Source organism: Drosophila erecta, unplaced genomic scaffold (genome assembly GCF_003286155.1).
Source record: "Drosophila erecta strain 14021-0224.00,06,07 unplaced genomic scaffold, DereRS2 tig00000126-arrow-pilon, whole genome shotgun sequence".
NCBI classification, from domain to species: Eukaryota; Metazoa; Arthropoda; class Insecta; order Diptera; family Drosophilidae; genus Drosophila; species Drosophila erecta.
Window position 1 is genome coordinate 10904208 of NW_020825209.1, and position 27030 is coordinate 10931237.

Below are 27030 nucleotides of genomic sequence, written 5' to 3' on the forward strand. Positions count from 1 at the left end.
CCGAAAAAACAATCGAAATATTCGACTAACAATAAATATTATATAAGCATTGTATAAGCTGTTCAATAAGCTGATTTATCAGCATTTTTCTACATATTTTAATGCATTAAAAACGATTAGGTTAGCAAAAGAAAAAAAATGATATATTACTGACAATATGGTTAAATAATACATTTAAATGACTTGTGGTCAGGAAAGAGTGTACGGCATAAATACAAAACTAACTTGATGCGGCTGGAGTTTAGATCTAATGGAATTTAGATGCGTGGAGAGTTCTCTTCTCGTCAATAGAAAATAAAGAGAATGGATCGAGAAAAATGTCTCTAAAACGAAGAGTAAATTAATCAAGAACTGCATAAATTGCTGTTAATTGATGTATTTGTGTTTGGTTTGCTTGTCGTGCGTTTTCATCAATTCATAGGACCGAATGGATGACTAAAGCTTCCCAGCAATGTCACGAAATGCGCTAAATAATATATTTCTCCAGCCCCTCTTTTTGCTCTATCGTTTTCTACATATCTCCGTAGGTCTTCTTCTTTTCTCACAGCCTTCAAATCTTTCAACCAAGTAGTCTTATTCTTACATATGTATGTATGTACATACATATATGGTTCTGCCTCTGCGGATATTCTGTTTTTCGCCTACTTATTTTTTTTTTGTTTGACGATGTGCGATAGATATATTATTGGTTTTGTTTACACACATCACCATATAATTCTCAACTTGAATTCTCCCAAAAAATAAACAACAATAATTAAATATAACCAGAGATCTGCGAAAGGGCAAAGTAATGAGAGTAGTCATCATAATTTGTGCTACACATACATACATATGTATGTATTCATGTATGTATTTTTTTGCATTACCAGTGTTTTGTATAAATTTATAATATAGCAAAAACAATGGAGGAAGTCCTAATTTGTTTATGAATGACAGTTTTATTTGATTTTATGAATGAAAACCAGCGCAGTTTCTAAAACATTTAAAAGATACGCCTGGCGCAGATTGTCGAAAACAATTACGGAACAATCAAAGCCGAAGAAAGTAAAGAAACAAACGATCGAAATAAGAGAAGAAAAGATACCGAAGAATTGCGAAGAAATGGTAAGCAGATAGCGGGCAGCGAGCGCGTCAGAAAACGCGGACAACTGAGGCACGCGCTTGTCACGTGACTTGGGCCAAAACAAAAAGCCAGCAATCAGCAGAAACAAAAACAAAAAATAATACAATATAATATAATAAACAACAACAGCAACAGTAGGGCCAACCACTCACAATCGACCTAAACATACACACACTTATGTACATACATATGTATGTGTACACTCTTCAAGATGCTGAACCGCGATCGTCAATCAAAAACCGACATCATCGAAGCGCCAAAGCAAATCGCAGTGTTCGTCATAGCCGCTGTATCCCATGTATTCGATTTCTCAGCACTTCTCGACAGCAGTTTTCATAGAATCCGTAATCGTACCTCGTAAGTGTTACACACACATATGTACATACATATGTATGTACATATGTAAATAAGTATGTATGTATGTATATTTGACAGTGCCGAAAAATCGAGAGAATCGCAAGACAGCCGCCAAGCGAAAGGTAAACAAAATCTTATCAGACACCGCTCACGCCCAGCTCATAAAAGATACAGATACATTCGGCGGCGGTGATCACATATGTACATATGTACAAATGTGTACATTAGACGTCTGCGCTCGCGAATTTCACAATACAAAGCGAAAAAGCAACAAAAACACGCTCAGACACAAAGTCGTATGTATGCCAACGACCTGTGAATGCCCTGCGGTTTCAAAGATCATCCACTGGACTTGTAGATCATGCGAAAACCCGGCCAAAAGTGCATTTCCTTATGTATACAAAAGTGATCAGAGCTACAATATATCATCTTCTAAGCTAAGCTTACAATATGAAACTTTATATATTTAATCTGCTTAATTTTAAATAAAGTGTGCAGAGCTTAGGGAGATTGAAGTGTTTAAATGACAAGCCTTAATATGGATTTGATATTGCATTGTACTAACTGTGGTACATTTTGCCTTATAGCAGGGTATTCCCAAGACAACCTTGATCACTTACATTGCCCAAAACGCCTAGACCGATGGCAATCGCTAAGCTGTGCGTCTGCGATTTGCTTTGCCAAAAAAAAAAATAAAGTAATTGCAAGTATTTTGTCTGATCGCTTCGAGTATGGTATGGTACATACATATGTACATACATACATACATATATGGTGTGGTCGGGTCGGTCTTGATGGGTTTTGGGTTCTCTGATCGTTAAACCCCGGCAGTTTAAACCGCGTGGAAGAGGAAGCAGAAACCGTCATCAAAATGCGAGTACGAATGCGAACTGATGTGATCTGGTTTGATTTGGATTGGTTTGCCCCGCCGAGACGAGATCCCTATTATCTCGCAGACAGACTAAATAGCATTAGTAGTGCTGATGTACAGTGAAGCCTTAACCCTCTATCTATCTAACTAAACCCCCCATGGGTTTTTCGATCTGAAAACCCCCGCACGTCCCACCAAAACGTGTCGTCGTCGGCAGAAGTCGCCAGCACAATGGCCCCACACAAGGTAGAGCATAAATTCTAATAATCTCTTACATAAAACGATAAATACAAAAGGCAAATATTTACGCAATAGAGGAAACACAACGGTCAGGGGAATTCGAACATACGAAAACGAATTCGAATGCGAATACAAAAAATAGTTTAGTTCAAACAGGTAAGTTTCGTTTGGATCTCTCGCTGTGTTCATTATCTCTGCGATTCTTTTTTCTGCTGACCCGCGGATGATAAGATCTTTTTGGGTGTTCTATTTGCAACTCGCGGTGGGATAGCAAAAGGTATACCAGACAATCTTCAGAACATAATCATTTGTAATATAACCAACAGGGTAATAAGTAGTTCGTTTCAACTACAATCTATAGTAGTAAGGATAACCCAAGAGCTTGGGTAATAGTGTTGTTTTTCCAACAAGTGTTAAGTGTTTTCCAACACTTTTCGCACAAACTTAACAGTGCAATAAATCCGTATTGAAGGGCATTAACTTAACTTGAATTTACTTTTTATAACCAGCTAAGCAAATGTTATGATAGTGGAATTTAGACAGTTTGAGTCCATTCATATTCAAATTAAGCCATTTTCGACTCACGTGAGGATCTCCATAGGGCCGGAAAACTCGTCTGAAGAGGCTCTAAGTTGTTATTCAATTGTGTTACTCTTTTAGAGACCCCTTTTCTTTATTATTAATATTATTATTTTTTTTTAATTGTGTTACCCTTTTCTGCTGAATGGGTATGAAAAACGTTCGTTTAGCACTTAAATAATGAAAGTAAATAGGCAAACAAAGATTTCAAATGCGTTTCTGGCTCAGGCAAACACCCATTCTACACCCAGCCATCCCAATCCGCTCTAACTTCAATTAGAGTCGGTGGACCAAGACCGCCCACACACTCACACACACTAACACGCACAACCAGGCCCCAGGTCCAAAGAATAACATGAAATACAAACCCATTTCACACACTCCCCACTTCATATTTGCCGAAGGCTGTGCGTTGGACCCCTCCCCAATGTTCTATTATATTTGGGGCTCGTCAACCAAAACAGAAAATGCCAAGACAACAAGCCACACAGCTAATGTACACAAATAATTTGGATGATTTGTGTTCGTCCAAAGTGCAAAAAAAGTCTGAAATGCAGGAGAAAAGATTCGTACGCGAAATTCAGGTATATTATCTGGCAGGTGAGAATCGGCGATGGGTTCGGCATTTCCGTATTTTCTCTTTTTGCAAAAAAAAAAAGACTAGTTTATTGTGCCGTTTTTTTAAAGCTAACAAAAACAATAAAGTGTTAAAGAAAAATTGAATAAGATTTGAAAAAAGTGAACTAAAATGGTTTTACTTGAATATTACTAACTGAATTACTTACTGAACACTAGAAACAATTTTAATTTACATTTTTATTTTACACAATAACAGAGAGCAAATTCTAAAAAACACTACGTAACCTGCAAGTCAAATTGCAGTTCAATTGAAGAATTTTATTTGGTGAAACGGCAATCTCGTTGCCGTTTAAACAAGTTCTAGATACTGATTTTACAAATGTCAAGAGATAAACAAACATGTAGACAGACCCCTTAGGGAAAAGGAACAATATACAACACCGAGACGGGCCTTTTTTGATTTTAACGAGCGTTATTCGCTGCAAGTTATCATTTCTACTTCATTTCGCATTTTTTCTTGCCGAGTACTTGTATCTTTTTTTTACACTCATTTGGTTTCGGCAATGTGAATGACACACGAGATGAGTTCAAGGCCAGCATATTGGATAGACAACAACAGAATATTACAGATATTATCAATAAAACAGTGATAAAGATATGCATAACCAATAAGAGAAAGTATGAGCAGCGTTTGGGTATGCTATATTGTTATTATAAACAACAAACAAATCATATAACACCAAGAAGCTCCGAAAGAAATGTAGCTATCTAATAGTTAACTATTAAGTCAGATTGGGTATTTTTGAAAAATACAAAATAAAAAGAAACTTCCCCCAGTGATCGTCAAATCTTAAAATTGATTGCAATTACTCAATTTGGCAAATAGAAACTTGGTGAAATTGAAGACCTACATTGCGTAGTAATAAACGGCATGAATCGAGTCTCGGTTTACATCTCGATTCATTGGCTCCATTGGCGTTGATTATAATAATTCATAAATTAATAAATTAATAAACGTTCGCGGCGCAGTGTCGATTGGTGCCAGTTGCTGACGTCACGGCCAAGACAATTGATTTGGGCTGATATTCCTTCGCTTGGAGTGCCAGAAAAATCGAAGTGAAAAAGTGAAAATAAAACCGCAACTCAAATATCGACAGTCGGGGTCTTTAGCCTGACAGCGTTTTATCAAAGGGTTAAACTGTTCAAAATGCGGTCAATAAAATCTGAAAAAAATCTCTCAACTGTGCAGACTTTCGAATGCTCTGAACGAGAGTAAAACTATATGTGTTTACCATTTAACCTTTACTATGTAGTTTTAGTTAAATATCTTAGTCAACTAATAATTATAGAATATTCTAGTCAGCGAGGGAATTTATATTTTTCATTTCACAAATAATTATACCCAACTACCCGTGTAACATTTTATAATGATTCATATATCAAGATAGTTAGCTAGTTACTGGAATTAAGTACTAATTTTACCAAATAATGAATAATCAGATTATTTTCGTACCTCTGGCTTTGAGACATTTATGAATAAAGACATACATAATAGGGATCATTAATCATGACTGGAATTTCCATGGATCAGCAGCGGATCGGATATGATCGTGAAACGCACTGTATGTGCGCGCTAGACTTGCAATTTACAATTACCGACCTGCATAACAAATAAATTGCTAACGCTAATTTCCATTCCGGCGGCCCACTCACTTGCGAAACTCCTCACCTCATCTCACCTGGATTCCTGGCTCCCCGTCCACCTGCCCGTCCATCTTTCAACCCTCGGATGCATTTCGAAACCGGCTATCGCACGGGGGACTCACCAGAATGACGACAGACGGACCACGTTGTCGTGTACGTCACAACAAAAGCCGGAGTAAAGTTTTTTACTCCACGGCATTTCCGGACAACCCACCTGCACTCGAAAAAACAAGTACAGCGTTCAGAAAACGATGGATCATATTCTTTTGATTTTAAATTGGTAACTAAATGATTATCCAGTAAGCCAATATGTTTTATCAAACAGATATCTTATTTTTATCCTATGTACTCTTATATGGTAAATATTTTTCCCAGTGATCTTCTGAGCCAATTGTGTTTTGTAATAGTCTATTGCGGGACGCAAAAGGGCAGAGGGAGAAAGGGCTATGGAAATCAAATGGGATGCCGGCTTCTGTTCTAGAACAATTTTCCAAGAAACGCTTTGCAAGCGTTGCGTTTTGACCTTAGCCAACAGACTCGCGTTTTCCTGCTGATTATTGCAGCGGAATAATCTAGCAACGTAATGGAATTTAATGCCATATCGAATGACAACAATAGAGCGGAGAATTTTAGATGAATGATCATAGAGTACTTGGTTATCTAATCCACACGAATGAATGCATGAATGAAAACATCTTAAAACGCTACAGTTAGAAGATACATTTTTGAAATAGTTGATTATATTATTTTTAGGTTGTAAAATATCTCTACGAGGTTGTAGTTATAAAAAACTAAAGTTATATACTTCCCCAATTGTTTGAAAACAATCTATTTCAGAACAAAACATGGCACATGGTTAGAAAAACCAAACTACATTTACATATGTTCGATTGTGTGATGCATCACCACCTGAAAATAACGAAATGTTCCCTCTTCTTCACAGAGTAACTCTTAATGAAGAATGCCAATTCAAGGAACTCATTTAATTACTGCATTTCGCATATGTACATACGTACATTCTGTGAATTGGGCCAATCATCAGCGGCATTAATATTGTTGTCACGGCCGTGCATTTGTTAATTTTTTTATTTCATTTACTGAGAATTAATTGTGAAATGCAGCTGATGTGCAAGCGGCAAAAGTCCTGGAAGCATAAATCGTATAAATGTACATACATACACGTATATATTTAGATATATGACTCATTCTCAATTTGAATCAATATCCGGACATAATACGGTCTCACTAATTTCGATTTGCTTTGGATCAAAAATTATGCCGCCATAAACGCTCTGATTGCATTTTATTGTCTCCTGTTTGTCGCCGTGCTTTAATGAAAGCCCCAAAAAAACCTGGCAAAAACTCATTTAATGGGGCATATATAAATTTCGAAGCGAACTTATCGGCCGACAGGCATTACAATATCTTTATTTCGAGTTTTCACTTGGCTGGCACAGGTTGATTTTTTGAGGTAATCATAAAAGCCAAACCGAAGAAATTTAGGTGGAGGCATAAAAAAGGTTGTTGAGATCAATAATGATAGTTATTTAACTGAATAGTTTTTGGCGCCCTTACTATCAAATTATATTTCGTATTTCAGGAAAAGGCTAAGAAAGGGGACAAGCAAATTGTTAGTTAAAACTTGGTGCACAATGTTTGAATCTCAAAGACCACAGCTTTGGTTTAAAAAGCAAAACTATGTTGTTGTTAACAAATTCCTAATAAATTCGTATGAAAGGAATGTTCGCATGTTTTTTACTTCCTGCTCTGCTTAGTCAACAAACCATTTCTTTAATCACATCAATCAACAAAACGTGATGCTGTCGCCAAAAAAAAATTTAATCATTTTGTTTTGAACGAAAAGTTTATTTGAGTGATGCATCGACATCGGGTTAATGATAAACTTGCTCCACCTGCTCCCACCCATATGTATATGCATATGTATGTATATCCTATATCTCCCCTCACAATCAAATATCCACAGATATATGTATTTATGTACATATGTATACATGTTAGCGTCACAATAAGAAAATAATTGAGGTGGGTTCGCAAAAAATGCTCAAATGATTCATATTCATTGGAATATTTTAAGTCAATATAATGCATTTTATAAGGAATAATGTTGAATAATAGTTGATGACATAGATATTCATTAGACAAAATACTGAATTTAATTAATTTTTAGATCAAAAGATAGATATACACTTTATACATATTTACCAATTATATTCTGGATCCTGAATTGTCAATTTAAATATTAATAGGTATAGAAATAAAGTTAGCCACAAGTTGCAAACAACTGAATAAATAGAAAAACCCTTGAACTTTTTTTGGTATCTGAAATCCAAACGAAATATGAAAAAACAGAGAGAAACAAGAAAGCAACTTGAAAAGTGTCATTGCTATTGAAAATTTTTGGTGAAAGCAGCAGAGAATTAGACAAAAATGGAGAATTGGTAACATCAAATAGGTAAAAACAACATAAAATAGGTAAAAACATAAAAATAGAGGAAATCGGAGGAAAACAGGGCGGAAAGAGAGCTCATGGAAGGTATTAGGTATTTTGTTGAGTTAAGCACAAACAACGAAGTTTAGAGCAAAACGGAATGCGAGCAAACTATAATAGTGTCGCATCAACAACAACACCAGCAGCAACAACACAAATGAAACGATTTTCATACATAATTAAATTGATTAACTAAGTTGAAATTATTCAAGTCGTTGTGGCCGCTGGCTTTGCATACTAAAATGAAAAAATAAACAAATTCAAACAACAACCTGTAGCCAGACGACTAGCAAAAAAAACAAAAAATCAACAATAGCAATAGCAACAACAACGAGAGTAGCCGCCCAGCGACGACGATCATTAACTAATCTAGAGAGCAGAAAATTGTATTAAATTAACCAATAGACAATTGCTGACTAAGTCAAGTCACGAGACTTTCGATGCAATTAACAGACAGACAGACGGACAAAACAGCGGGCAAAAAATGTCGAAGGAGGGACAAGTCCACTTAATTTACAGTCAGCATCCTAGGGCTTCCCAGCTGGACGAAAATAAACCGAATGCATCATGGACAGCTGGGATGTGGCTACATACAGTGTACAGTGGTTCGTCGCTAAGCGAAATCACTGCTCAATCGATGTATTCAATTTAGAGGTTTATAAATATTTTATTCCAAGCCTCTATTGTTCTTTAAATTCTAATCTATATTAGTTTAAGCAAGTGAATAAATATAATTGCTTATATCCATTGAACATTATTTAGATGCCGAAATATTCATTGAAAATATGATTTAAAGTACGAAACGTTACTAAAGTGGATCCTGCGTGGTTCAAACTTGTTGAATAATTTCTGTAAAAATATGTATATGCAAATTACTGAACGCCAGTGACCACTGTACGCCACTGCGGCTCGCTGCTCCACAAGTGCAACACTTTGTCCTGCCATTTTCTATTGTCTCCATTTCCATTTCGCTTTCGAGTGGGTTTCCCCATCTAAAACAGACACACCTGCGTGAAAGGAAACTACATACACACATACATATATATTAACTGAGTTTTCCAGCAGGTTGCCAAGGAGCCGCGACCTTGTTGGAAAAACATCCCATTCAATTCAATTCAATTCAATTTGATTATATGAGCATTAAGCGGAGCAAACAAATGGCTCAAGAGAGCGGAATAAAATGAGACAGTTAAGCGGGAGGGGAAGGGCATGCTGGAAAGCCGGAAAACTGGGTTGGGAAATTCTATACCGAGCAAACAGTTGTAGGGAAACCTTGAAAGGGATTCGCAAGGTGTTTCCTAGCTCATTCCTAGCTCAAGAAAAGCCTTTTCTACTTGTCCCGTTCATAGAAAAACGAATATGAAAAGAATGTTAAAAAAGGAGCACGTACACGTGCAGTGATAACTCATTAGGTACAACTTGAAGTTTAAGTAAGTGGGAATTTTAGTTAGAAAATGACATGTTTGTCAGAAAGTAGATACAAGTACAATCCCTTGGCGGTAACACTGTCAATTATAGAGCTGCTATGAAATAAACAATAAAAGCTAATGTGGAATACATATATTTCGTCATTACAACTGTAATCTGCTGTAATAATCAACTCCCCTCTGAAGGTGCCACGTACTGAGGAAACCCTGTACTCGCCCAATCATACATAATACATGCTTGTGTGCGTGCGTGTAAGCATAAATGCACGTGTGTGTTGGTACACGTGCGTGGCTTTCAATGTCGCAAAGTTTGTGGGGGCCAAATAGTGTTTTCCTTATTGTTTTTGTTTTTTTTTCAACTTGGCTGATATCGATAGAGAATAATCGAGAGTCGGCGACGGAATGTGGGCTGTGCAGGGGGTGGAAATCAATCAAGAATTATTTCTGTGGGGGGGGGTTTCAATATTTTTACCCAAAATATGTGTACACCTTCGGGCAGTCTATTTTTGTGTGCCATCTATTTGCGTCAAGTGCCCACAAGCAGTAAGAAATATACATATATCAAATAACAAATTAACTCTTTCAAAGATCTATTGAATTACACAAAATAAGCTTTATCAGCCATACTAAACTGTTTTTGAAAATACTATTTCTGTTGTTATTAACATTTTCCAGTTCCCTTATCTTATGTCCACATACCACCTTTACCACCCATTTCTTGCAAGTAAACAAAAACAGGTTCGAAAAGAGACAAAAGAAATGCGTTGCAAAATTCCGATGTCCAATACAAACAGTTATAAAGAACCCTATGAGTGTTTGATTATATTAACAAGTTGCTATTATGCTGTCTTATTAGATACTATTGAATTGGATGAGATATTCGTAAGAAATGCATAGTGTCCTATCATTTATGATAAATTCTCCTAAGTATACATAGTTTGAGTAAATAGCTTTATTTCAGAATACATCACATTTAAATGGCTTTTACTTAAATGTCATATTCTGAGACTCAAGCGTCGGTAAGCCATCATTTCAATTACTGAAATTCGGATGTCAAAGTGGGCAAGGTGTCTTATTATTACGGTTTGGCATACCTTAGGTTAACAAATCAAAACAAAAGAGAGCAAAGAGAAGTGGAAAGCAAGGAGTAAGAGGGCCAGGGGTAAGGGGCAATAGAGAGTGGGGTACAAACCTGTTCCGCGGGCCGCGTAAGTTGTTGTTGCCTGCATGGACGCCGAACTGGAGCCCGGCGCGGGGGCGGGAGTCAGTAGCGGTACGGCCGAGGGTCCAGCGCCACTGGTTTTTGTGAATTTCAAAAGCATAGTTTTGGTCCGTCGTCGTACTTGTTGTTTTTCTTGATGGTGCTGATGTCGTATTCCTTGATTGTTATTGTTATTGTTATTATCGATGTTTGTTGTTGCTGCTCGCCGGGAGAGCGCGTTAGCTGGCTAACGGGACAAACTAAGAGTCCAAGTGGCCAAAAAGGCTGCGACTTTTGCCTGCGTCAACGCTTCTTCTTCTTCTTGCTCTTATATGCCGTCTTCTTCTTCTTCTTGGCCTGTCTATTTGTTACTATTTTTAGCAACAACAATTCCCCCTCCTTTTTCAGCTCTTTTTCGCTGTCCTCTTACTCGCTCTCGCTCTCGCTCTGCCTCTCTTCCACTTGATTCCTGCTCCTGCCGTTTTTTGTTTTATCAATTATATTACAGTTACAGTTCTTGCCTCTCGCTCACTCACACACTCGCGCTATTTCTTTTTCTCTCTTTTACACGAGTGGGTGTCTGCACATGTGTGTGTGTGCCTTGCTCAATTGTTATTGTTGCGTGGCGAAGTGTTTTGCATTGTTTTTTTGGTCGCACTGTCACTTATATTCAATAGTTTGACAATGTCACTGTTGCACGTTAACAAAAAACACTATTTTGCGCACTATTTGCGGACGCTGTTTCTATTTGCTTCTTCTATTTTTCAACTTGTTGCACAGAGCTGCCAGACCGGCCACGTAAGTTATCGATATTCCTGAGATGTATATCGATAATAGGTAGGTGTCTTCGCTAATAGTATATTATGCGGTGAATAACTTGGGTATAAATTGACCGTTGACTCGGGTCTAATTTAAATTTACTGCTGTTCTCTGATGTCAACAAAATACTTATATTTTTATAGCTTTGAATAAAAATATACATATTTGATGATTGGAAAAAAGATATTTAAGACAGTTCAAATTGTTTGAGATAGCAGAGCAGACTGAGCCAGGACTACAAATCAGGGTTGAGAACTTGAATAGAAATTTCCCAAAATTCCCCACGTTGCGTTATCGATTTTTGATCTGCCGTTCGGTTGTCATTTCGATTGCCTGTGCTATCGGTCGAGCGGGCACACTGGTTCGCACGTGTTGCGATTTGCGTGTTTTGAGTATTTCTCTTTCTTTCGAGCTTTTCTCGCGTTGATCATGAGCAAATTCCGGTCAAAGTTAAAGCGCCATGGCAAGGGAAAGACATGGAGCAAGGGCCAGTCGGCAACCTCCAATCCCGACCAAATGAAGCACCGTTTAAAGGCCAAATCGCGGTTCTTCCAGCCTAATTTAAGTTTGGGTGAGTCGTTTCTTCCCACCTTAAGATACCACCTGTAACCAATTTCTTTACAGCTGCAGCCACGCCCACCGGCCTCACCATGGAGGCGGTCCACAAGCATGAGCAGAGACAGGCCTTCAATGCGGAAACCACAACGGTTAACGATGTGGCCGGCAGTTTGAAAAGTTTCAAACTGGATGACGATGATGACGGAATGTCCGGTTCCGGCACCGCACCCACCGGCACCTTCAAGACCTTCCAGACCTTCGCATCCAACTACAGCAGCTGCAGCAACACAAGCTTCCGGAAACTGCTCACTGGCTTCCGGGCCTCGTCCGATCTTCACAAGGAGATGCTGGCCATTCTGAGCGCCCTCACCGAAATAATCCGCGAGAACGGCGGTGGCGAATCGTCCACAGAGTACTTCCTGCTGCTCATGGAGCAGATTGAGGCCGCCACCGAGGAGCGGGACATTGTGGCCGGCGTGGCACTGCTTGCCATGGGCATAAAGTCGGTGCCGGCTCCGGTTCTTAGGAAGCGATTCGCCCAGACGGCTGCCACCATGCAGACACTGCTCCAGCGGTTCATGGAGGCCACTAACCAGTCGGTTATCCGATATGTAAGTGCAGAATAGGTTTACCAGAAAGTTGCCATATACATGTAGTTTTGTTTGCTTGCAGGTAATCGGGTGCCTTTCTGTCCTCCTGCGTGCCCAGGATTATGTGACATGGACCTACAGCTCCACGTTCCAGTACTTTGATGCCCTTTTGGCGTTCAGCATTCACTCAAAGCCGAAAATCCGCAAGGCAGCCCAGCATGCAGTTGTCTCAATTATTCACGGCAGCTGTTTTATGCTGCCGACGATCAAATCTGATGACGATGAGGAGGATGCTGCGGCTGAGCAGCCAAAGGTTAAGCACCATCCGGCTAGCAGTCGCGTGACCAAGTTCTGTTTGGCTCAGTTCAAGCCGGAGGTATTGGCCAATGCCCAGACGACAGTGCTGCACACTTTGGCGCTTCTTAAGGACACACTATCTGGTTTCAAGACGGAGGACATACGCAGTGTCTGCGAGCATCTGCTCTCCATTATGACTGCGGCGAATGTGCTAGTCAGGACGAACTGTTTCCAGGCGCTGCATGCCCTTTTCCTCACTAGAAGCCCCAATTTAAACGCCGCGTTGTGCGCCAAATTACTGGCAGCGATACACGAGTACCGGCCAGACAGAAGTGACGTCCGTCAGACGATCGCCTGGGTAACGGTCTTGAAGGAGGGCCACCTCCATTTGGCGACCTTGCAGCTCGATCTTTGCATGCAGGCCTTGCCGCGTCTGATTGATGTTTGCACCACGGATCTTTGGCTCTCGGATCGAACGGAGCTGGTTGTCGGTGTCTCAAATTGTATCAAGGAGCTGCTGCAAGACTGTGTTGCATGCGCTTGTGCTACGGAGGAGGATGCGCAGCGAAACAGACAAAGTGTGGCCAAGATACTCGCTTCACTTCACAAGGTGCTAAATGCTCCTTTCGGAGAGATTTCCAAATACGTGATCCTCATCTTCTCGATCGTCTTTGAGGCCTGCGGAAAGCGATTCGGGTGAGTCTGCCTTGATTGTTAACCTATTTAACGTCTAAAGATTATGTTGCTCTCAGTTCGGAACTCACACCCTCACTGCTGACGATCTCCAAGCGCTACGACGCCCAGAGCGCACATCGTCTGCAGATCGAACACACTTTGATCAGTGCCATCAAGGCTTTGGGGCCCGAACTGGTACTTACGGCGATACCCCTTGCCGATGGCAAGGGCGGCATGCAGCTGGAGAGATCCTGGCTGCTGCCTCTCCTCCGCGAGGGAGCCAACGGTGCCAGTTTGCAATTCTTCAAGGAGAAGATTGTACCGCTGGCCATGGACTGCCAACAGAAGTGGAAGGAGTTCACCGAGGCCAAGAACAAGTCTTCGTCTCACATTTACGAGCTGTTGTGCTGCCAGTTATGGGGCTTGTTCCCTGGCTTCTGTCGTCAGCCAAGGGATCCGGACTACTTGCGACAGCTAGCTCCCACTTTGGGTGCGGCTCTGGAAAAGAACCCAGAGTTTAGGCCTCCTATTTACGATGGTTTGGTGGAGCTGCTCGGTGACAACCAGAGCGCGGAATGCCATCAGGCAATTGGCCTGTACGCCAAGAACTTTCTGCCTCGCCTGTTTAATATCTACACACAAAAACCGAATGGAACTTACGAGGCTGATCAGCGCAAGCGTGTCCTGGATGTCATCCGTTTGTATATCGCCCGGGCGCCCGCTGATGTTCAACAACAGCTCTTTGAAAACGCCCAAGGGCAATTGGCTGCCAGTGCCGTGGCCAGTTTTGAATATGATGCTCTGTTTGATATTAATGCTGCTATTGTTCGCGTCCAAAAATGCAAGGGAATCGAAGCTTATTTCGAAAAGTACATGGCCCCCATTCTGAGGAACGATAAATCGAAATTGGTCGCCAAAGATGAGCAGAAACTGAAAAAGCAGCAAAGGAAGACCTACGAGTATGTACAATGGGTGGTGGTCAAACTGCAGTTTATTTACTCGCAATTCTTATTTATAGACTCCTTCGCGAAATAATGACCTCGGAGCAGCCATCATGCCAGAAGTTCACCCGCAAGAACAGCATTGTCCTGCAGCAAATCCTTTTGGAAGCTTTTAACACCAGCTGTAGCGTTTGTCAGGCATCGCGATTGTAGTAAGTTAAAGTGCCAAAGTACCGCCAGAATGTAGCTAAACCATTATTATTCACCCATCAGCTGCTTGAAGTCCCTGATGGACTGCCGCAGCAGTCTGGCGTACAATGACCAACTTGTGATGAAGGCCATTCCAGAGGCAGTGCTTAACTATAAGGAATTCTCCACTCGCAAGGAACAGGTGCCCGAGCAGCTAATCAAATATATCACGCAACTTTATCAGGATGCTGGCAAGATCAACGACTTTGTTGATATCCTGACAGCAGGATTTACTGGCGATGAAACGCTGGTGACGAACACGATTTTGGCCTTTAGGGCTGTGCTCCAGCAGCAGGGTCAACACTTGACGGTGGCCACTCTGGAGTTTGTCCTGCAGCAGGTCTCTGTTTTCCTCGTCCAGAAGTCACGCAACCAATCAGAGGCAGCTGTAGCCTTTCTGATTACATTCATCAAAGTGATGCCCATAGCACTGGTGGCCAATCACCTGGAGACGATTGTAAGCACTTCTGCTGATTTAAATTAAACACTTGACCTGACTAATCCGCTCTTCCCGTTTAGATGCGCTCCTTGTCGGCCATGACTAAGGATACGAAGCGATACTGCCGTATTCAGATCGGCTATTTCCTGAAAAAGCTCTGCAAGCGCTTTACCACCGAGGAGCTGGCCCGCTTTGTTCCAGGCGATGACGAGGTGACCCATCGCCGGCTCAAGAAGATTCGCAAGCAGATGCGAAGGGATTCGCGCAAGAAGCAGAGCGAGGAAGCGCAGGCAGATAGCTCCGATGAGGAGCTGGTCGGCGGTCTAGAGCAAAAGAGCTACACGTAAGTCATTTCTGGCCATAGTAATTTCCCAAAGAATTTCACAGTTCTCGTCCACAGCATCGATGATATCCTGGCTGACTCCGATTCGGATCTGCCCGAGGATATGGACGCTGAGGACGAGGGCGGAACCGCAACCGCAGCTAGCAAGCGTGCCAAAAAAGCTAAGCAACAGAAGAGCACTTACATTCGCGAGGATCCCGATGAGATCGTCGATTTGGCCGATCTCAAGTCCATTGGCAATGTGCTGAGTAAGTAAAAGTAATTTGAAATCCGCACAAATCATCAATTTTGCTTTTGCCCCATTCCAGCTAGTGGCTCCGCTCAAACGGCCACCACTGCCAAGAGCCTAAAGACGAAACCCCAGCTGCCGAACGGTGGCTTCAAGACTGCTGACGATGGACGCCTGATCATCAGCGATAAGGCTCTTCGAGGCCAGGGAGGAAACGATGAGTCCGATTCCGACTCGGATTCCGATGCATCCATGGCGGATGGCACTGTAGCCAAGGAGCCGAAAGCGAAGCGTGGAATGGAAGACGATTCGAGCGACGAAGATGAACTCCAGCAGCAGCAAGCGACGGCAGCAAAGCGGACACGCAAGGGTGCTGATGCGATGAGCATGAAATCGGGCAAAACCACCGCCAGCAGTCGCTACACCGCTGGTGGCAAGGGCATCCACAGACAGCTGGCAGCTGGAAACTCTGATGCCATGTCCGTGAAATCAGGCAAATCTACCAGCCGACAAGCGGGCACTGAGTACAGCTCCAAAAAGGCCAAGGGCGATATGAAGAAGCGCGGACAACTGGATCCATATGCGTACATCCCACTCACTAGGAATAACCTCAACAAGAGGTGGGTATCCAAACGTTTAATAGTATTAATATAACCGTCCCTATCTAATGCTCCATCTCTTTCGCCCCCAGAAAACGTTCAATGAACTCGCGAAAATTCAAGAGCGTATTGCGAGGAGCTGGCGCTGAAACTGGAGGAGGCGGCGGTGGCCGGGTGTCCAAGAAATATAAATAGGGCAAACAATCAAGCTATCTAACTGACTAACTGGATCGTAAAGCTATAGAGATATAGAGATGTATAAAAACACCGGGATAGTGCGGTCTGCTGATAAGAAAGCTAAGACGTTGATCATTATTTGCCGTTACTTTGTTTAAATATATAAAAATAATTAAATATATGAACATGAGGAGACGTTGGAAATGTTAGAGACAAAGAAAAACAATAAACAAAATAGTCATGTATTAAAATACCGCGCTTTTTTGTTGAGCTGCAAAGAATTTGAATAAAGAATTTTTAAGCAAAATAGGTTGTTACGGAAATAAGAGCGGTAACGTTAGATTAAATCCAAACAAGCTTTATGTTTATTTAAAATATAGTAAATATGACTATTTTTTATTGCAAATGCCAGAGTCCAAATACAGATTAGTAGAACAAAGAAATACACGCAATCCTGATACATCAGCCAGTTAGTTACTCTACGCAATGGAAGTCTTTGAATGATATAATGCTAGGCTGGTTAAACGCTGTTTTGAAAATCCCTTTCAATGTGGGTCCTGCTCCACTCGCCGTGCGGATCCAATCCAGTCATTGTTTCCTCAATGAAGTGCATCTTATTCTCGCTATCCACCAGGACAACAGTGTGTGTCCGGCTGCCGTAAGCATGATCTTCAATGTGGACATTTAGGGCACTCAATCCCTCGCCCCAGTTTGGCGCACGTCTCTTCAACTCGTCGTCCGGCCAGAATTTGTGCTTATTCCGGAGCAACTGCATCAGCTGGGCGGTCAGAGCCTCCACGCTGGACTTCCCATGCGCCTTCACGATCTCCTCGAACTCCTGTTTGCCATGTCGCACCTTCTCGAACGGAGAGTGGGGCAGACTGTTGCCGAATCCGTAGCACTCGCCGTTCTGGAAATCCTCCAGCGTGGGCGGCACATTGCTCAGCAGCTTCACGCTGGCGGGCTGGGATGAAGATCTATTGAAAAGGAAGTCATGCGGCAAATAGTTTTGGTAAGTTTGGAAAATATAATTTATGGCCACTGATCGTTATGGTTATGGCATTTCAATCAGGAATTATACGTACATACAATACCAAGATAATACTAAGAATTCTAAGAATGCTCTTTTTTGGTTACTTTATATATTCAGTAAATATACTATTACCATTGCGATCAGATAAATATATTGTTGTGTACAATTCAGGTTAATCTGAAAAGGCTGCAGACCTACCCGATTTCGATGGACACAAAGTTGAAGGCCGAGTACTTGGTGCAGTCCTTGAGGAGGCTTTCGTTGTAGTTAAGGATGCTGTGCTCCAAGTCCGCCTGGGTGACAAAGTCCGCCACAATCATGCCGCGCCCTAGTAAGAAATGTTCGTTATTCGATTGTTCCTTACTCGGATTCGGATTCGGGTTCTGATTCAGATTCAGATTCGGATTTGGATTCAGATTCGGATGACGGAAGCTGTTGGAGGTGGTGGGCTTGGGGCAGAGGTTAATGCCGGTGCTGTTGCTGTTGTGATTATGCGGTTGCAAAATGTTCTTGTGCGCTTCAAACAGAAAACAGAAACGAAGAAAGTTGTTTTTTTGTTTTGCTTTGCTTTTTCTCTGGTCGCTTTTGTGAAAGTTTTTAGTTCGAAGCCAAATGGTAGGTGGATGAGTGTGCGTGTGTGTGCGCGACAATTTGGGTTAGTAAATGGCTTGAATGGCCTAAATGGGTTTACCAACTGCATCGCGCGGCTTGGGCTCGCCGGTCAGGTTGAGCAGGGCGCCCACCTTGAAGAAACCAGCGGAATGGCCAATCGCCAGCCAGGTTCCTCCTTCGCGTCCCGGCTCCAGATCGATCCCTAAAATGGGAAAATATATAAATACTCTTATAAGTAACATTGTTTAAAGTCTAGTTTAGCTGCTGGGAAATCGATCTTACGAGGGATTCATTCAAATCGACTGCAATTAAGTCATCTGTGCGACTTTTAGGGATAGACTGAAATGTAGGATACATTTTTGCAGTAACAGAGCAGGATAAGCTCTCAAGGATTATACCCCATCTAACCATAGGCATCCAAGGGCTTAACCCCACCACTTACCCCCATAAACATGTTCGGCATTCGCCCACTTGGCCGCTGACTGGGTGGCGCGGGCGAAGAACTCGTCCCGATTGGAGGCCAGGATGAGCTTGTAGCCGCCCAGCTGCGGATTCGAGTCCGCACAGAAGAATATCACGCACATCGTTCAATATCCTATGATTGTATATGGCTATAGTTGCGGTGTGTAGGGCCTTAGGGTCGCGAGACAACTGCGGCTGAGTTCCGAAAAGTGGGCTTTAATCTCGGTGGGGTGTCCGTATCAAAATGGCAGGTTGTTTAGCTCAGTCTTCTCTTTGTTACTTTGTGGCAATGGAACTACTACTACGTTGGTTTTATCATTAAATAGCCGTACGTACAGCTGATATACAGTCTTATCCGTTGTTTGCGAGCCCAGCTAATCTAAGTGTTAATGTAAATGGTTTGGATTGGTGGGTGATTTCTGTGAGCCGTGCCTCTATATGGTATCTACATATTTACGGGGCAAAAAGCATTCCCATTATCGCAAACAAAGCAGTATTTTCTTAAATTTCAATGACCGGGGTTCGCTTGTTTTGATTTCTCCTTTTTTTGTGTAGCGTTGCCAGCTGACAGGGAATCGATAAGAATTCGTTAACCCTCTACTGCCCTGTGCGATATTTTTGCTTAATATTTCGTTCGAAGAATGGTGATATAATATTACTTGTCCTAATGTATACATCTAAATTTGAAGGATTTATTTCTTAATCATGCGCTGAACAATTTAATATAAATTTATAATATTGGCCTATATTTCTAACGCTATATACCTTATAAAGCATATTAACTCATTTAGTAGCTTGCGCAGAGTCGATCATGACAAAAAAAAAAATACTATTTTGAAATTGGCGTAACAGGTAGGGCTTATCGCCAGTCGCCCATCTTTATTGTCTCCCAAAGTGTGACCGTTGGCGTAGCAATCGATTGCTTAATAACTAATCGATGTTTGAAAAAAATAACAAAAAACCCTTGAATAATGGTTTGCAATTAAAATTAGAAAATACCAGTGCATAGCTATTCAATGCAATGCATAAATTAACTATCGAATCATGCACGCCCTTAAATCGTAAAGGACATTGCTCGTTTTAATTAAGTGGAAAGGGTGGATTTTTTAGGGAAAAATAGCGGTCGGTCGAGAACATCTGCGGGGAAAATCGCGTCACCATCTGGTAACACTGGCATTCAGCAGAGCAGTGAAAACGACGTTAACATTTCTGATCAATTAAACAATTGGAAAATCCGCCCGCAGATCGCGATCTAAACGTACCGCCCCCGCCACGCCCACTGCCGCCCACGCCTCCTGGCGCGGGGTCACATCGATAGAGAGCTTTGCGCGTGTGTGTGTGTGCGTGTATGTGTTGGTCAAGAGGTGAGGAGGAAGACGAAGAAGAGAAAAAAAACAGGCAGCGAAAAGCGATAAGAAACGGAACACAACACACTGGAAAAAAATTGCGATAAGAAACGGGGCGGAGCGGAGCGGAAATTGCCAAGACTCTGGGATGGATTAGCGGCACAGCCGGACTCTGAGGTTAGCCAACAGTGGGATTAGGACCAGGAATAGCCATGTCCTCCGCCGTTAACATCCAGATCGTCTCCATGCCGAATCTGGCCAAGATCGAGAGCTTCCTGAAGGATGTCAGCTACCGGGAGACGATCGAGTACAGTGCCAACTTCAACACGCGGCTGTGCAGCGAGCGGCGCCACCGGCTGCCTTTCCTCGATCCGCAGACAGGCGTCGCCCAGAACCACTCGCAGCTCTTCCTGGACAAGCGACAGCGGATGCCTGGCTTCCGGCAGGGTCAGATCTACACGTATCCGGCGGCCCGCTGGCGGAAGAGCCGTCGCCAGTACTTGAGCAAGATGTACAGGTGAGGAATCCGCACAAATCGGTGGGCGATTAGAATGACTGGCAAATACACAAGGAGAAGCTATAACTATAGGATCCCAGAGGTATTACTCTGAGGATTCACATTCGAACTCGAAAACCTATTGCATATGGTTAGGTCACAAAGTCTGAATGACGTGTTGCATCAGTTTCGATTACGAACAGAAACAGAAAGGGATTAGCTATACTTCGCAATGCAGATATCCAACTCCAAATAAGTTATAGTTCCAGGGGGTAATCTTATATATAACGAGTTAGGTTTCATTCCGGATAGCCTGAAGTGAACATGAGGATTTGTGTATATGCCATTCAATCTCTTCCATTCCGAGGTTTTATTGTTAGGAGAGTCCATGTTTATCCCGGCTAATAACGAACTTTCCATTCATGCAGCCGCTTTCCCGAGCGTCCCTTTCAGGCGCTACGCAAAGAGCACGAAGCTCTGGTGGCTAGCGGCGTCAACCTGGGACTGAGCAGCCTGACCAGTGGTATGGGATCCATGCCCGGCAGCAATAGCCTGGCCAGCAGCTCCTCCCTTACGCTTAATATGCTCACGGGCGGCGGAGCCGCGCCGGCCGTACTGGGTTCCCTGCACAGCGACACTGCCCACGATTTTAATGGAGCCTTCAGTCTGGAGGAGTCTAGCTCATTGGGTGCCGCCGGCGGTGATACATCCGACAGCAAGGACAGTCAACAGCAACAACATCAGCAGCAACAGCACCAGCACCAGCAGCAGGCCGTCAAGGAGGAGCATTTGCCCAAGGAGTGGTTCTACGATGAGTTAGACATTAACGATGTTGACTCGCTGGAGGAGCCCAAGTCGCCGGCAGATGATGAGTACGATTATGATCCGCGCTATGGTAACAAGAAGAGGCGCAAGCGGCGGCCAGGCAAACGAGGAGGAGATTCCGGCGTCGGAGGTGGTGGAGGAGGCGCCGGCGGTGGCGGCAATTCCGGTGCTAGCTCCAGCTCGCGGAGACGTAGTGCAGCGGCCAGGTCGCGTATCACCACAACGGATGCGGCGCTGGACGCCTCGCTGGAGGCCATCGAATCCGGCGAGAGTGTTCCAGGCAGCAATGGAGGCCCAATCTCCAGCGGAGGCATCCTTAGTGGCAGTCTGGGAGCAGGCTTAGTGGGAGTGTCCGGATCCGGGGGCGGAGGAGGAGCATCGGGAGCTTCGGCCAACAGCCGCCGATCCCGGGGAGCGGGAACACGCGGCAGACGACGAACCAAGGGACCAAACAGCGTCGTTGGATCGGCATGCGATCCGACCAGTCCCGGCATGGTCATCGAGCCACCATCCTTCGAGAGTGCCGCTGCTGCGGTGGGCGTGGTCGAGGACGCGAACGCCCATCTGCGCAACTATCGGAAGTATCTGTAACCGCTCTATCAGCAACTAATTGGACGTGTAATCAATCAAACCCCTTGTTTTCGCTTTGTTTTCTCGCCTATTGATCGACCTATTTTTCGCACATAATTTAAAGTTAGTTTATAAGCCTTAGTTGATCACTGTTGCCCACGACAAAAGGATAAAAGCCAAGAAAGAAAAGAAACAAATACATTGTGGACCAGGGACAGAAACAGGTTTAGAATCAGGATCACGATTAGAACCGCGCACCAGGCCGTAGCCAATTCAATTCCAATGCTTCGCCTCTCTTAACTTTACGTTCCCATAGCCAATTGATTGTTGTTTTTTGAACTACCAATGGACTGGCGAACTTCTCTGTAGGACAACTTGAGTGGAAACTTAAGAGATGTAGAAAACATTATTCGATCAATTTTAATATAGGTGTATGTTTAGTAAACCTTTAGGCCATCAATAAACATTATATATATTAGTCAATGATTTTATAAAGCTTTTCCGAAATCGTTAGGCAATTTTTTATAAAATATTTTCGGGCATCATCTATGCCATAAGCAAAATGTAACTTCACCGTTTATGAAACAATATGTTTGTAATTATAATACGAAAGTATATAATTTTGCAATATTTACTAATACGATCATAAATCGATTCTACGCCTAGTTTCCAAAGTTTTGCTTAGAGAAGTTCGCCAGTCCATTTCATTATAGTGTACATTATATATATGGGTGTACAGACATTATATATATATATATCCACATGCATATTTGCGACTCTACTTAAAGCAAGTCCACCTTTTGGACTGGCTCTCCACCTAATCGCAATCTCTCGGTTTCTGTTGCTGCATGTTCTTAATACTATTTTACCTATCTCCCCAACCCACATATTATATTCAATTTTTTTATTTAACCAAAATTTTAGTTAAAAAGAAGACAATTCAAATTGTAATCTATTTAGGCAAGTGGTAGGGTATGTCTAGCATTAGAAGAAGCTAAAAAAAAAAAACAATTTCGTAAAACCAAAATTTTTTCTCTAGGATCATAATTATTAAGCTGAGCTAAAAACGAAAACAATTTTAACTAACTAAGGGACAAAATTTAAACAAGATCAAAGGAAAAAATGTACATTTTGGAAGAATCAAAGTCCACAAAATTTTACTGAATGAGAGGCAAAAATCAGACAAAAATGAACCAGAGAATGAAAAAAAAAAAACGGAAATAGGTTTCTAAGATGTTTTAATATATTTTGTAATAACAATGCTTTAGTGTTTTTCTTGTAGTTTAACCCAAAAATTATACAATCAACAAAGGCAAAAAGGTTCTCAATAATTGGTTCCTCGAGAGGATTTGCCAATCATCGATCATGGGGCTCTATTGTAGAAAGGTTTGTTTTGGGAACAACTACTTCCTCCGCTTGGCAGTGACAGTAGCTTTGTCTGTGGAGGACCTGGTGGTCCGTTTCCGTTTATGGCTGGATTGGGGCTTCTCTTCAGCGATTTCTTCTTGGGATTTCGTTTTGGGCAACTCATTGGATTGCGTTGCTTTTTTTGAATCGACTTGAGGTGGCTCTTCCTCCGATTTTTGCTTCCTTTTGGATTTACTCGAAGTTAAAGGTACCTTTTTTTTTTATAGATAAAAACCATATTGAGTTAATTTTCTGGACTTAGTGAACTTTCCTACCTCATTCCCCTGTGGTTCCTCTGTGGACACGTTCTTGGACTCCGGATTTTTTGGGGATGTGAAAGTCTCAGGCTGCGGTACATCCACTTTAGGCGGCTTCTGCGTGTTGGTCAGATCCTTGGACACCTGCTGGTCACCCAGAATCCCTACAATTCGATCGTATACCTCCTCCACAGTGGGAAACTTTAGGGCGCGTGGTGGACCGCGCTTTAGACCCGACCAAAGTGCAACCTGCTCCTGTTTCCCCATTCCGGCGCATAAGCTCAACTCGAAGGCTCCTCGCCGAGGTGCTCCAAGTGCATTCAGCTGGAGCTGAAGGTGTTGGAGCCCACGCTCCTGCAGAGCGGAGTGCAGCTCCTCCGCTCGACGACGAAAGACTCGTCAGGATCGGCAGTGCTCTATGTATAGCGCCGGCTTATTGGGATCCAACTCTTCGGCTGCATCCCGCTCAGCGACTGGCGCCTAGAAAATTGTTGAGAATTGGGTTTACCTATTGAACAAACGTAGTATTTCAATCTTACCTCAGCTTTTTTGGTCCGTTTCGGTGGCATGTTCGTAGACCCCGGATCAGAATGTTTAAGCAAATTGCGCACTTTTTGCATGTCAGTGTTGCCAGATGGTGTAGTAAGGCAGGGAGAGTAAGGCCTAACGCTCCATCCCTGGAAACTATCGATTTGCCGATAACAAGCGTTAAGAGACGCGCGAGTCCATTTCAATTGAATCAACGGAGTTTTAATTAAGCCGAGATGTCGCACTTGATGCCCCGACGGACCAGCGAGTTCCGTGGCGATGTACTGGAGGATCGAGGCAATGCCGATAAGCGACAAACATGGTGAGTGAGCCGGAATTCACCTGAGCAAGTCTCGATAAGGGATCGCATCTTTTTCCAGGGCAAACAAACGCAGTACAGCCACGCACACTCCCTCCTCCACCCAGGCGGTCCCCAGAAGGTAGGCACATCCACTTGATAGTCTAATACATAACCAGTAATGTCCCAATCAAATGCCCTACAGACCCTCCGCATCGCGTCTGCCACAGCCGCTGAACTTGGAGCGGGATCGGGCCAGTCAAATGAGCCTGACGCCCAAGCGAGGTAGCCGATTTCTGCCCTCCACGGCGGAGCGCGCCATTGCGCCACACTCCGACAAGAAATGGGTAGCGGAGCGGGCACAACAGATCCTGGAATACCTACATGACATTCAGCATAGCGAGGCGCCCACAGGTCTTATTGCGGATCTGTTTGTTCGGCCCGGTGGATTGCGGCATATGACTATCAAGCAATTTATTTCCATTCTGAACTTCCTGTTCCAACACATCTGGCGCAATCGAGTGACCGTGGGCCAGAACCACGTCGAAGATATCACAAGCGCAATGCAAAAGCTGCAGTATCCTTATCCGGTAAGCAGCACGGATGTACAGGGATGCATTTAGATGTCAAGGATTCTTTTGATTCTGAAATCCATTTGTCACTTACAGGTGAACAAATCATGGCTGGTATCGCCAACAACGCAGCATTCATTTGGCCATGTGATAGTCCTGCTCGATTTTCTCATGGACTTTGTATCGCCTCTTCCCTCATCGGATGAGGCAGAAGAGGAGTTCCCGTTTATGGAAACCATGGAGCAACCCAGCACGTATCTGAATAACACGCACTTGGAATTGAATGCCAGCATGTCCACCACCCAGGCAAACGCCGTCCAGCTAGACGAAAAGGTCAATGGTCTGCTTTTCACAGAGGCTAACAAATGCATTGCCCTATGGGATCAGGAGCTCACCAATGAGGAGGCCAAGCTGCAGGCGGAGACCAGGGATCAGATGATCAGCCTGAAGTGTGATTTGCCCGATCGCAAAGCTTTAGACCAGCTAATCGGCGATCTGAGGACAAAGCTACAGCAAATAGAGAATAATCTGAATGATCCCAGCGACGACAATAAACTAGGCAAGCTAGAACGTTTCACCAAAGAGCACGACCAGCTCGCCCAACAGCTAGCTGCCAGTCAAGACGACCTGACCAAGCAGCTGATGCTATTCGACCAGCTGTCTGCGCAGACAGAAGAAAAGCAATCTAATCTCCGCCAGCAAATGATGTATGAAAAGCGTCTGGAGCAGTCGGTTAACAGCCAGAAGTTCTCTGCCCAGCAGCTGAAGGAGCTTCAAATTAAGTGCGACGATATGGAAAACTACTCCAAGGCTTATGAGCGTCAGGTGAAGGAGGTGTCTGAGCTGGAGCTTCATCAGCAGGTAATGCTGTCGCGAGCCAAACAAAAGCAACTGGATTCCGTTGAGATCTTCAACTCACACATGCACCACCTGAGCATGGACCCGTTAATTTGTGGACTAATAAAAGGCGGTGTAGGCCAGCAATCGGACCTTACTCTGCCGCTAAATCCCAATCAAAATGATATATCGGAGCGGGTACAGTGCCTGGAGCTGCTGGGCAAACTTATACAGCAGCACCGCCAGCAGAATATCGATCGGCGTCAGATGTTGGAAGAGGAGGTTGCAAAAATAAAGTCCGATTCCATCGAGTTGGACACGGATATTGCTACATTGGACTCTCAATTGTCTGCGCAGAAGCAGCGTCTAACCAAAATGGAGGCCAGCTATCGGACCAAGCGGGACATGCATGCGCAGCACCGGCAGCAGCTGCTGGAGGATCAGTATGACCAGATCGCCCGTCTGGGTGAAATGGAGAAGCGGGAGATGCAGGCGCTGGAGAAACTACAAGCCAGCAAGCAAAGGAACGAAGATCTTCTTACCGCCGCCGAGCAGTTTCAGGAGCAGGATCTCAAGGCCCGCACCGCCCACCTCGAGAAATGCGAGCAGAAGCTGGCCAAAGCGGAGAAGGAGCTGCAGGCCCTGGAATCAAAGGTCTCTGCGAGTGAAGCCAAACTGAGCGAGGTGGAGCATAAGGTGTACTCCGCCAAGCTGCCTTCCATCGAGCCAGTGCTACAGGCTATCAAGAAGCGATGATGCAAATGTTTAGATTCTGTTTTTTTATTTGTAACCCAGTTGATCTGAAAAGTATTTTTTTCCATATTTAAAAAGCAATGAACTGTCTTAAAATGATTTATGAAATGTATTTATTTTTGATTACATTTAAATTAGGTAAATTGAGTTGAACACTGTGGTTCCTGGACAAAGGAGGGGGATTCTCCATAATATCAGATTTCTTAAGTTTTTTATTGCCACACGTATTACGGATTCTATTACGGATCTCCGCTGCCTTTTTGGGATTACAAATTGCACTTGGAACGGCTTAGCTTTACATGGTTATACATATACACTGAGTGGTGGGTGAATACGGCTAGGGTAACTTAAACGTAGACATTTATAAATATTAAATTATATTATCTTTTGGCCAATTTTGGTAGGTTTGAGTGCGATTGACTTGTGCCACCAAAAGTTGCAGGGGAAAGTAACAAACGTATGCAATTTGAATATTATTTCATTTGTGCGCTCTTTTCGTACTAGTAACATATATGTAGTTGTATACCT

General features: G+C 43.1%; 6 protein-coding genes across 8 annotated transcripts in view; 3 read left to right on the top strand and 3 right to left on the bottom strand.

Moving 5' to 3' along the window:
* LOC6551030 (nuclear factor of activated T-cells, cytoplasmic 1) overlaps window positions 1-11419 on the bottom strand; it is a 38239-nt gene extending 26820 nt beyond the window's left edge. For both annotated transcript variants that reach the window (XM_026982324.1, XM_026982322.1), the window contains exon 1: window positions 10582-11419. In XM_026982324.1, coding sequence (XP_026838125.1) covers window positions 10582-10711 — 130 coding nt within the window. In that variant the 5' untranslated portion in view covers window positions 10712-11419. The remainder of the gene's footprint in view (window positions 1-10581) is intronic.
* A 310-nt stretch (window positions 11420-11729) lies between these two features.
* On the top strand, window positions 11730-16847 carry LOC6551031 (RRP12-like protein). Its single transcript, XM_001978214.3, has 10 exons — window positions 11730-11980; window positions 12034-12578; window positions 12640-13550; window positions 13607-14488; window positions 14548-14682; window positions 14744-15176; window positions 15239-15501; window positions 15559-15749; window positions 15810-16350; window positions 16422-16847. Exons 1-10 carry the CDS (start codon window positions 11839-11841, stop codon window positions 16522-16524), a joined length of 4146 nt encoding a protein of 1381 aa, XP_001978250.3. The 5' UTR covers window positions 11730-11838; the 3' UTR covers window positions 16525-16847.
* A 23-nt stretch (window positions 16848-16870) lies between these two features.
* On the bottom strand, window positions 16871-19215 carry LOC6551032 (transport and Golgi organization protein 2). 2 transcript variants are annotated; one of them, XM_015155172.2, is made up of 4 exons: window positions 18594-19215; window positions 18231-18353; window positions 17738-17867; window positions 16871-17483 (listed from the first exon to the last, which is right to left on the bottom strand). In XM_015155172.2, the coding sequence occupies exons 1-4, from the start codon at window positions 18733-18735 to the stop codon at window positions 17027-17029; spliced, it is 852 nt and encodes a 283-aa protein (XP_015010658.1). In that variant the 5' UTR covers window positions 18736-19215; the 3' UTR covers window positions 16871-17026. The 2 variants fall into 2 exon arrangements, with proteins under 2 accessions (XP_015010658.1, XP_001978251.2); XM_001978215.3 differs by having other exon boundaries at window positions 17738-18056.
* Window positions 19216-19500: 285 nt separating this feature from the next.
* LOC6551033 (putative lysozyme-like protein) lies at window positions 19501-22949 on the top strand. Its single transcript, XM_001978216.3, has 2 exons — window positions 19501-20476; window positions 20884-22949. The coding sequence occupies exons 1-2, from the start codon at window positions 20172-20174 to the stop codon at window positions 21869-21871; spliced, it is 1293 nt and encodes a 430-aa protein (XP_001978252.1). The 5' UTR covers window positions 19501-20171; the 3' UTR covers window positions 21872-22949.
* Window positions 22950-23071: 122 nt separating this feature from the next.
* On the bottom strand, window positions 23072-24157 carry LOC6551034 (selenoprotein BthD). Its single transcript, XM_001978217.3, has 3 exons — window positions 24054-24157; window positions 23533-23994; window positions 23072-23469 (listed from the first exon to the last, which is right to left on the bottom strand). The coding sequence occupies exons 1-3, from the start codon at window positions 24132-24134 to the stop codon at window positions 23254-23256; spliced, it is 759 nt and encodes a 252-aa protein (XP_001978253.3). The 5' UTR covers window positions 24135-24157; the 3' UTR covers window positions 23072-23253.
* Window positions 24152-26601, top strand: LOC6551035 (myosin heavy chain, embryonic smooth muscle isoform). Its single transcript, XM_001978218.3, has 4 exons — window positions 24152-24364; window positions 24423-24482; window positions 24546-24930; window positions 25009-26601. The coding sequence occupies exons 1-4, from the start codon at window positions 24279-24281 to the stop codon at window positions 26503-26505; spliced, it is 2028 nt and encodes a 675-aa protein (XP_001978254.1). The 5' UTR covers window positions 24152-24278; the 3' UTR covers window positions 26506-26601.
* Window positions 26602-27030: the final 429 nt, after the last annotated feature.

What these genes read in the sequence shown, in the direction of transcription:
- LOC6551031 (XM_001978214.3), top strand. Translation starts at nt 11,839, where the DNA reads ATGAGCAAATTCCGGTCAAAGTTAAAGCGCCATGGCAAGGGAAAGACA. An exon ending in ACCAGTCGGTTATCCGATAT is followed by an intron (nt 12,579 to 12,639) that starts GTAAGTGCAGAA and finishes GTTTGCTTGCAG; the next exon opens with GTAATCGGGTGCCTTTCTGT. An exon ending in CTAGAGCAAAAGAGCTACAC is followed by an intron (nt 15,502 to 15,558) that starts GTAAGTCATTTC and finishes TCTCGTCCACAG; the next exon opens with CATCGATGATATCCTGGCTG.
- LOC6551032 (XM_001978215.3), bottom strand. Translation starts at nt 18,735, where the DNA reads ATGTGCGTGATATTCTTCTGTGCGGACTCGAATCCGCAGCTGGGCGGC. An exon ending in TGCCGAACATGTTTATGGGG is followed by an intron (nt 18,354 to 18,593) that starts GTAAGTGGTGGG and finishes TTCCCATTTTAG; the next exon opens with GGATCGATCTGGAGCCGGGA. An exon ending in TTTGTGTCCATCGAAATCGG is followed by an intron (nt 17,484 to 17,737) that starts GTAGGTCTGCAG and finishes CCTTTTCAATAG; the next exon opens with ATCTTCATCCCAGCCCGCCA.
- LOC6551033 (XM_001978216.3), top strand. Translation starts at nt 20,172, where the DNA reads ATGTCCTCCGCCGTTAACATCCAGATCGTCTCCATGCCGAATCTGGCC. An exon ending in TACTTGAGCAAGATGTACAG is followed by an intron (nt 20,477 to 20,883) that starts GTGAGGAATCCG and finishes CCATTCATGCAG; the next exon opens with CCGCTTTCCCGAGCGTCCCT.
- LOC6551035 (XM_001978218.3), top strand. Translation starts at nt 24,279, where the DNA reads ATGTCGCACTTGATGCCCCGACGGACCAGCGAGTTCCGTGGCGATGTA. An exon ending in GCCGATAAGCGACAAACATG is followed by an intron (nt 24,365 to 24,422) that starts GTGAGTGAGCCG and finishes ATCTTTTTCCAG; the next exon opens with GGCAAACAAACGCAGTACAG. An exon ending in AGCTGCAGTATCCTTATCCG is followed by an intron (nt 24,931 to 25,008) that starts GTAAGCAGCACG and finishes TGTCACTTACAG; the next exon opens with GTGAACAAATCATGGCTGGT.